We start from the raw sequence: 9,862 nt of genomic DNA, 5'->3' as shown, positions 1-9,862 counted from the left end.
TTTTGTACAACATAAAACAGGAAACATTAATTGGCTCATATTATTACCCCCAAATGTATTTGCATTCCGTTTCTTCTTTACAGCTGACACAGAGACACTGAGGACAAATGGAGATAAATAGAGTGGTCCAACCCAAACCCAGCATAGAGAGGTTCAGTGAATGTGGCGTTGAAGGTGTGGAGGTGGATCAGTGTGTCAGAGCAGACTCTGTAGAAGGACAGAGAGCCAGCAGGACAGTCCAGATACACTGCTACTCTGTGAGAGACTGAGGACGAGGAGGAGGAGGAGGAGGAGGAGGAGGAGGAGAAGTGGATTTCTTTGTTCTCGTTGTTGTGGCTGACACAGTAAAGGTAGTTCGAGCAGAACAGACTCCAGGACTGATCATTTCCTCCAAACATGCACTGAACATCGTTTCCTTTCCTTCTGATTCTTCTGTACGTTACTGCGATCTCGACCTGTCCACTCCACTCCACCTCCCAGTAACATCGACCGGTCAGTTCATTTCTACACAGCAGCTGCCTCCACCAGTCAAATCTGTCTGCGTGATCAGGATATGACTGATAACCTGACAGTTTAACCTTCCTGTTGTTGGAAGACAGCTTGAGGCATCTGTTTACTGTGTCTGGGTCCAGCTCCAACTCGCAGGCATCTGTCCAACAGAACAAGGTAACATGATGCACTTCTATTCATTTTAAAAGCATTTCCAACTCCTGATCTTTCTTATGTTTCATCTGTCATCAATAAACACAAATATACATCATTACGTTGATTTCTATGATTTTATTTTGGCGGGTTTCCACCCAGTTTTCTCTCCTGACCCACCATGCATAGTGGAAAGAGACAAAGACACTCAACTCTGTGACTGACAGAGCTTCCTGATGGACAGTGAAGCAAACTGCTGCCAAATGTTAGCTCAGTCTGTTACCTGCTGTTAGCTCATGTTAGCTCAGTTTGGTAGCTGCTGTTAGCTCATGTTAGCTCAGTCTGTTAGCTGCTGTTAGCTCATGTTAGCTCAGTCTGTTAGCTGCTGTTAGCTCATGTTAGCTCAGTCTGTTAGCTGCTGTTAGCTCATGTTAGCTCAGTCTGTTAGCTGCTGTTAGCTCATGTTAGCTCAGTCTGTTAGCTGCTGTTAGCTCATGTTAGCTCAGTCTGTTAGCTGCTGTTAGCTCATGTTAGCTCAGTCTGTTAGCTGCTGTTAGCTCATGTTAGCTCAGTCTGTTAGCTGCTGTTAGCTCATGTTAGCTCAGTCTGTTAGCTGCTGTTAGCTCATGTTAGCTCAGTCTGTTAGCTGCTGTTAGCTCATGTTAGCTCAGTCTGTTAGCTGCTGTTAGCTCATGTTAGCTCAGTCTGTTAGCTGCTGTTAGCTCATGTTAGCTCAGTCTGTTAGCTGCTGTTAGCTCATGTTAGCTCAGTCTGTTAGCTGCTGTTAGCTCATGTTAGCTCAGTCTGTTAGCTGCTGTTAGCTCATGTTAGCTCAGTCTGTTAGCTGCTGTTAGCTCATGTTAGCTCAGTCTGTTAGCTGCTGTTAGCTCATGTTAGCTCAGTCTGTTAGCTGCTGTTAGCTCATGTTAGCTCAGTCTGTTAGCTGCTGTTAGCTCATGTTAGCTCAGTCTGTTAGCTGCTGTTAGCTCATGTTAGCTCAGTCTGTTAGCTGCTGTTAGCTCATGTTAGCTCAGTCTGTTAGCTGCTGTTAGCTCATGTTAGCTCAGTCTGTTAGCTCATGTTAGCTCAGTTTGTTAGCTCATGTTAGCTCAGTCTGTTAGCTCATGTTAGCTCAGTTTGTTAGCTCATGTTAGCTCAGTCTGTTAGCTCATGTTAGCTCAGTTTGTTAGCTCATGTTAGCTCAGTCTGTTAGCTCATGTTAGCTCAGTTTGTTAGCTCATGTTAGCTCAGTGATAATAATAACATGATAACGTTGCTGTATGAATAATTGTTCTGTGTTTTGTTTTCATGAATCCACATTAAAGTACTTACACTTCCTCAGACCAGGTTTCAGCCTCTGCTCGCCGCCGTGGTCCATCCTGGTGGACGAAACAGTAGAAAGGAGACCTTCTTTATGTTGAAGCAAACATCTCAATCTAATCTAATATGTCAGTGCACAGCTAATGTTCTCTTTTGCCATTCCTCCCCAAATGATTGAAATCTTCCTCTCAGAGGTCCAGCCGAGTATATCTCAGAAGAAGAAGAAGGCACAACAAAGAAAAGCAAAATGGAAACATGCCTACTGATGTTCACTGAAGTTTACCACCACTGAACATGAGCCACAGTAAATTCTGTAAGCACCTCCACCCTTAAAGTCTCTTATCGGTACCTGAGAGTGTCCAGTCTCCAGTGTGGATCCTCCAGTCCAGCAGACAGCAGCTTTGCTCCGGCCTCTCCTGGATGATTGTAGCTCAGGTCCAGCTCTCTCAGATGGGAGGGGTTGGAGCTCAGAGCTGAGGCCAGAGAAGAGCAGCCTTCCTCTGTGATCAGACAGCCTGACAGTCTGCATGATCATGCACAATTACAACTAAAGCCCCATACGTCATACGTCACACCCCGTGATGTTAAGTAGTTAGCAAAATATTTTGTATGGCTGCTTTTGTTCAAACAACATTTAATATTTCAGCTTTTTCATGAAGTAAGTGTGGCCTCATTTTTTCTGAGAAGTAAGCAAAGTAGAGTTTAAATGGGAAGAGTGCAAAGTGACCTGAGAGTTTCCAGTTCACAGTGTGGACTCTCCAGTCCAGCAGACAGCAGCTTCACTCCTGAATCCTGCAGGTCGTTCTTACTCAGGTCCAGATCTTTCAGACTAGAGGACTGGGAGCTGAGAACTGAGGACAGAGCTTCACAGCTTCTCTCTGAGAGGTTACAGCCACTCAACCTGAAGAGCAGTGAAGGATGACAAGAAGTTAATAAAGCTTGGATTATACAGTGCATGAGTTCATGCAGTACTAAACAGACTGTCACTTAAGCTTACCTTACGATAAAGGCACATTAACAATAATTCATGTATGTGTAGTGCAGAGGCTTTTACATGCATTATCTTATTATTATGTGAATACGTGTGATTTTCCAATAATGAATGAATAAAACATGAAATACTGTAATTAACCTGTTACTTCCTTTAACCTCTTTAACCTGTGCACCTACAGAGCTCTGTTGGAGGCTTTGATCACTGGCAGCAGCCTCAGAAGAATCTCCTCTGAAGCAGAGAATTTCTTCAGGTCAAACACGTCCAGATCTTTGTCTGATGACAGTAAGATGAAGACCAGAGCTGACCACTGAGCAGGAGACAGTTCATCAGGGCAGAGTCTTCCTGAACTCAGGGACTGTTGGATCTCCTCCACTAGAGAACGATCATTCAGTTCATTCAAGCAGTGGAACAGGTTGATGATTCTCTCTGCAGAGCGATTCTTCCTTATTTTCTTCTTGATGTAATTGATTGTTTTATGGTTGGTCTTTGAGGTTCTTCTTGCCTGTGTAAGGTGTAGGAGAGTCTGATTGGTCTGCAGTGAAAGTCCCAGGAGGAAGCGGAGGAACAAGTCCAGGTGTCCATTTGGACTCTTTAAGGCCTTGTCCACAGCACGTTTGTGGACATCTGTTGTTGAGGTTTTTCTGATACACATCAGCAGACTTCGGACCGTCACTCGTGGTACAGGAATCACATTTTTGCTGTAGTCAATGAGCGATATGGTCACATGAAAAGCAGCCAGAAACTCGTGAATGCTCAAATGAGCAAAGCAGAACATCACCTTCTGGTCCTCACCCTTCCTCTTCCCACACACCCGTTTGAAGGTCTCTGTGAATACTGCTGAGTACTTTGAGGCTGCTCTGATGTGGATTCCACTGAGTTTCAGGTCATCCTCGTTAAACACAGTGTTCCTCTTCAGTAGCTGGTGGAAAGCTAGTTTTGCCAGTGACTGAATGTACTGAATGTAATTTTCTGGGCCATGCTTCTCCTTTGTCTGGTTGATCTGAACCACTAGGAAGTGGATGTACATCTCAGTCAGGGTCTTGGGCAGCTCTCCTCCCTCTCTGGTCTTCAACAGATCCTCCAGAACTGTAGCAGAGATCCAGCAGAAGACTGGGATGTGGCACATGATGTGGAGGCTTCGTGATGTCTTGATGTGGGAGATGATTCTGCTGGCCTGCTCCTCATCTCTGAATCTCTTCTTGAAGTACTCATCCTTCTGTGGGTCAGTGAACCCTCTGACCTCTGTCACCATGTCAACACAGTCAGGAGGGATCTGATTGGCTGCTGCAGGTCTTGTGGTTATCCAGAGGCGAGCAGAGGGAAGCAGTTTCCCCCTGATGAGGTTTGTCAGCAGTACTTCTACTCTGGTTGACTTTGTCACATCAACAGACTTGTTTGTTGTGTCCGTAAAGTCCAGCTGAAGGTGGCTGTCATCCAGTCCATCAATCACAAACAGAAGTTTGAATTCACTTTTATCAAAGTCGGAGATCTTTGAGTTCTGCAAAGTTGTGAAGACGTCATTAAGAGTCTCCTCGTTAATGACGCTGGTTTCTGGGATACATGTGTGAATTAGCTCTGCCAAAGAAAACCTTTCTCCCCTCCATAATTTCAGCTCCCGCACAGCAAACGGGAAAATGAGAAGCAAATCCTGATTGGATCTTTTCTCGGCCCAGTCCAATAAAAACTTCTGCACAAGAAATGTTTTGCCAATTCCTGCGATCCCATTGGTCAGAACTGTTCTAAAGGGTGTGCCTTTTGTGGAAAGGTGTTCGAAGATATCGCTGAGTTTTCCTGAAGTCATCTCAGGCTTCCTGACCTCGTGCTCCGTGTTGACTTGTATGTTCATGATGAAGAGCTCTGGGTTTATATCATGTAGAAGTTCTTCAGGCTGCTTGTCTGTCCATCGTTCTTGTGAACACTTGAACATGTTCTGGAGGTGAGACTGCAGCTTGAGTGAGTCCAATGTGTGTGTGTTGGGATTTGGAGGCTGTAGTTTCATCACATCTGTGAAGAACAAAGAAAATGTGATTCTGATTCATTATCTTCTTTCACTGCGGTCACAACTAAACAGACTTGATTTGATTTTTAGATTTATGGATTTTCTAAACTGCAGTGTGAACCCATCAACTCGCTGTGTGAACTCCTTTCTTTGGACATTTCATTTGTTCTTTCAATTCAAAGAACCTGTTTACCTTCAGTCGACCTGCTGATGGTCTGGAGATCATCAAGAAGATCAGATGAAGCTGCTGTGTTTTCTGAAGTCTCTCCAACATCATCGAAATCCACTGACGGAGGAAGAAACAGGTCACATCACACTTTGACTGAGCTGGTAAACACAAACTTCACCTCCTCGACATTTTTTTAGTCAAATCTTTGAAATCCATCCAATCCCTCAAACTGTCACATCAATATTTATTTTATAAATCTCTGAATCAACTTCAGACTTCAAACACTGAATAACTGTTTGACCTGTCCTTTAAATGTCAGTTTATGATTGATTGATTCATCATATCACGTAAAAAGGTGGATGTGCTGTTGGTGCTGTTACAGTCTGTGTGTGTCAAACATGAACACACACTGATCTGACTGCATCAGATTCTCCCAAAAACGTCTCATTGACTTCCATTCAAACATTTATTAATCTGACTGTCGCCACGATCAAACCGTGTGTGTGTGTGTGTGTGTGTGTGTGTGTGTGTGTCTGATGACAGTGAACTGCAATGTCGATGTCATTATGTCTTTTTGAGTTATTTGTAATTGACGAGCATTTCAGTTATTTTTCATTGTGTTATTAACTTAATGATATTAATGTTGTCTCTATGATTATATTCAGTGATTAATCATGTTTTAATTCATGGATTCATTGGAGAACATATTGAAACATATTGATTTATAATGTTGGACATTACAGAAAAAAAAATGATCACAGTTACTCAAAACAATCAATGACAGTATTCACTTTTTCAGCTGGACTGCTGAGTCCAGATTCATTTTTCTAAATATGTATTTGTGTCTTGTTTCATGTCGCACATTGAAAACTGGAAAACTAATTTAGCCCCAGACTAAGCGTCATATCAGTGTTTACCTGTGGGGAGATGAATGACATGAGTTGAGATGTTTGTCTCGTTGGATATTTGCTGGACTTCTTCATCTTTACTGATTATTTCATCATCACCATCATCATCACCATCGCCATCTTCTGTATCTGCTCTTCTCTCGTCCTCTTTCTTGTCTCGCCCATCTGGAATAATTGTATGAAAATAATGTTAATCTCTCTCACAGACCTGATATCATCATTGTTACTGTATTTTAGTTACTGTGTGTATTCATCTCATTTCTCAGAGGTCACCTGCAGACATCTAGATATGATCCGACTTCATGTCGTGGTCATGTTTGTCTTTATTCCTCTACTCCACATTGTGAGTAGACATGTGATATTATGACACTTTATGTATGTAAGGTTGTGGCGACCAGCTGTTGTTGTTTTTCTGACTGACCTTCAGGTCTCTGCTCGATGTTTGACAGACTCTCCACCAGATCGTTCCTCTTCATCCTCTTTAGAACCTTCTTGGCCACCTCCACACAGCGATGGCTGTAGGTCTGCACCATCAGGTCCACGGTGTCCGGCCTGTCTGCGCTCTCCAGTCGGCTCTTTGGGATCGCAGAGAGGTCCTTCAGGAAGTCCGCCTGCTGCAGGTACCATTTAAAAGTTTTTAACTCTCTGTCGCCCAAATCCTCCAAAGTCTCCAGCAGCTCTATGGCCGTTGCCATCGTTTGTTCCTGCTGAAATCAGAAGAAATCTTCTGCTTCGAGGACCAGTCCAGATTTCATCTCATCACTTTGGTACCTGTGGATTTAGACATGGAGGTGGTCAGGCACCAGGAAGGAAGTTCAGCTGGATTTTAGTGTTGCAGTCTAAACACAACAGAGCTGATCATTGATTATTAAACATGAATATTCATTTGAACCTCCTGTTGACCCACTCTGACCTGTGATCAGGTGATCCACACTGACCTGTGATCAGGTGACCCACTCTGACCTGTGATCAGGTGACCCACACTGACCTGTGATCAGCTGAACGGTGTCTCTGTCATTCGTACGTCTGTTCTCACACTGTGTAACTTTGGGCTCCGGGTCGGGAGAAGTACGTAACGCTTTACGGCACTAAGTCACACAGCAGCAACTATTTCACTGATTCTGGTGAAACTGGATCATATTTTATGGAGGAAATGTTTTCATCACTAACTGTGAGTGCAGGTTGGATGATGTATGTCATCATCATCATCATCAACATCATCAACATCATCTTCATCATCTTCATCATCATCATCAACATCATCTTCATCATTATCATCATCAACATCATCAACATCATCTTCATCATTATCATCATCAACATCATCATCAACATCATCAACATCATCATCACCATCATCATCAACATCATCTTCATCATTATCATCATCAACATCATCAACATCATCTTCATCATCATCATCATCATCAACATCATCTTCATCATTATCATCATCAACATCATCAACATCATCTTCATCATCATCATCATCATCATCATCATCATCATCATCATCATCCTCACCAAAGACGACAAGCTTCACATTTTGGATTTAATCACTTTAATTATCTTTACGAGTCGACAGTGAAGAGTTTTGTTAGTCGATGTTGGCAGTTTGTTTTAACCCCAAAGACTTGCTCCAGTACTGAGTTATCAGACACCTCCAGAACCAGAGCAGAGCGAGCGTTAGCAATGTAACCGGGCTCAGCAGCTTCTAAGCTAAGCTCAGAAGAGAAAAGGAGAGAGTGAGCGAGCAAGAAGCCGCCGGACAAGAGTAAATGTGGGACTGACTTTTAGTGGTTGGTGAGAGCTTGGTGAAATAAAAGGCTGAAAGACAGACGCCGAGCTGGGCTGACTGCTGCTGGACTAGGCAGTGAGATCAGCTGCTGCTGGGGACCTGGTTGATGATTGGCTGCTGGGGACCTGGTTGATGATTGGCTGCTGGGGTTCGATCATAAGTAATAATGAGAACAGGTTTCAGAGCTCAGTGTTCGTTTGCATGAGTTTCCTGAAAACATGACGTGAAAAAGTTGTCACATTTTTTAATAATACTTCACACTTAGGTCAAATTTTAGTTTGACTAATTCATTTATACAAATGTGAAGTCATTGTGTAGCGTTAGTGGGCCTTTAAGGCAGGTTGATGTTGCACATTGAGCGCTCGTCCATCATCTCTAACCTCTCGTCCTCGTCAATGTTCAGTGTTCGGCGACTCCACCCTGCACGAGTCGTTGCTTCATCGCACAACAAGCACTCACGCGTCAAATGAAATACACAGTAAAATATTGAAATGATGTGAGTCTGTAAAACAAACAAACAAACTCACCTGGTAGACTGTTCCCATGGCTGCATGTCATCGCCTCCCTCTCTGCAACTGTCCAACTAAAGCAGAGACAGAAAACTAGAATCTATAAAACACGGTTCATTCAGTCTCTGTGCAAACAAAGCTGCTTTCTGCCACTCTGCTTTGTTCAACTCGCTTCAGGAAATGACACAATATATGTTGTACCCACATCCTGACTCCTCTCACACACAGGAGACCAAATGCATCCACATCCTGAGAAACCTCTTGCTCAATATGTTTAAACACTGTCACACAACATACTGTTGTTCAAAATACAGGTGAGCGATAATGTGACTTTACTTAACAATGTACTGGACACAGTGGAGCCCACTGTGAACGTACCAACCATGGGGCAACTGAACAACTGTCAACTCCTGATGGAGAACGCTGGAGGAACACTGAACATCGCTCTCTGCAGAACTGCACAGAGCAGCTGCAGGTCCAGTTAGGAGAGAGTGAGCACCACGCTATCAGGCCCAGCAGAGTGGCAACACACAGAGAACACACGGAGAACACGGAGAGAACACAGAGAGAACACTGACAACAATAAGAACACTGAGAGAACACACGGAGAACACTGAGAACACTGAGAGAACACTGAGAGAACACGGAGAGAACACTGAGAGAACACAGAGAACACTGAGAACACTGAGAGAACACGGAGAGAACACTGAGAGAACACAGAGAACACTGAGAACACGGAGAGAACACTGAGAGAACACTGAGAACACAGAGAACACAGAGAGAACACTGAGAACACAGAGAACACAGAGAGAACACTGACAACAATAAGAACACTGAGAGAACACGGAGAGAACACTGAGAGAACACTGAGAGAACACTGAGAGAACACTGAGAACACAGAGAACACTGAGAGAACACTGAGAGAACACTGAGAACACAGAGAACACTGAGAACACTGAGAACACAGAGAGAACACTGAGAGAACACTGAGAACACTGAGAGAACACAGAGAACACAGAGAACACTGAGAACACAGAGTGAACACTGAGAGAACACAGAGTGAACACTGAGAACACTGAGAGAACACGGAGAGAACACTGAGAGAACACTGAGAACACTGAGAGAACACAGAGAACACTGAGAGAACACTGAGAACACAGAGTGAACACTGAGAGAACACAGAGAACACTGAGAGAACACTGAGAGAACACTGAGAACACTGAGAGAACACAGAGAACACTGAGAACACAGAGAACACAGAGTGAACACTGAGAACACTGAGAGAACACGGAGAGAACACTGAGAGAACACAGAGAACACAGAGTGAACACTGAGAACACTGTGAGAACACGGAGAGAACACTGAGAGAACACTGAGAACACTGAGAGAACACAGAGAACACAGAGAACACTGAGAACACAGAGTGAACACACAGAGAACACAGAGTGAACACTGAGAACACTGAGAGAACACGGAGAGAACACTGAGAGAACACAGAGAACACAGAGTGAACACTGAGAACA

General features: G+C 43.7%; 1 protein-coding gene across 1 annotated transcript; it reads right to left on the bottom strand.

The window, feature by feature from the left end:
• Window positions 1-8,494, bottom strand: LOC104935823 (NLR family CARD domain-containing protein 3). The gene is made up of 9 exons (XM_019268841.2): window positions 8,358-8,494; window positions 6,454-6,803; window positions 6,042-6,197; window positions 5,149-5,241; window positions 3,133-4,960; window positions 2,690-2,863; window positions 2,312-2,485; window positions 1,975-2,021; window positions 1-649 (listed from the first exon to the last, which is right to left on the bottom strand). The coding sequence occupies exons 2-9, from the start codon at window positions 6,725-6,727 to the stop codon at window positions 78-80; spliced, it is 3,318 nt and encodes a 1,105-aa protein (XP_019124386.1). The 5' UTR covers window positions 6,728-6,803; window positions 8,358-8,494; the 3' UTR covers window positions 1-77.
• Between the last annotated feature and the right edge of the window lie 1,368 nt (window positions 8,495-9,862).

Source organism: Larimichthys crocea, unplaced genomic scaffold (assembly GCF_000972845.2).
Source record: "Larimichthys crocea isolate SSNF unplaced genomic scaffold, L_crocea_2.0 scaffold33, whole genome shotgun sequence".
NCBI classification, from domain to species: Eukaryota; Metazoa; Chordata; class Actinopteri; family Sciaenidae; genus Larimichthys; species Larimichthys crocea.
Note: the sequence above shows the minus strand (reverse complement) of the source record. Positions and strands in the feature narration are given on the sequence as shown.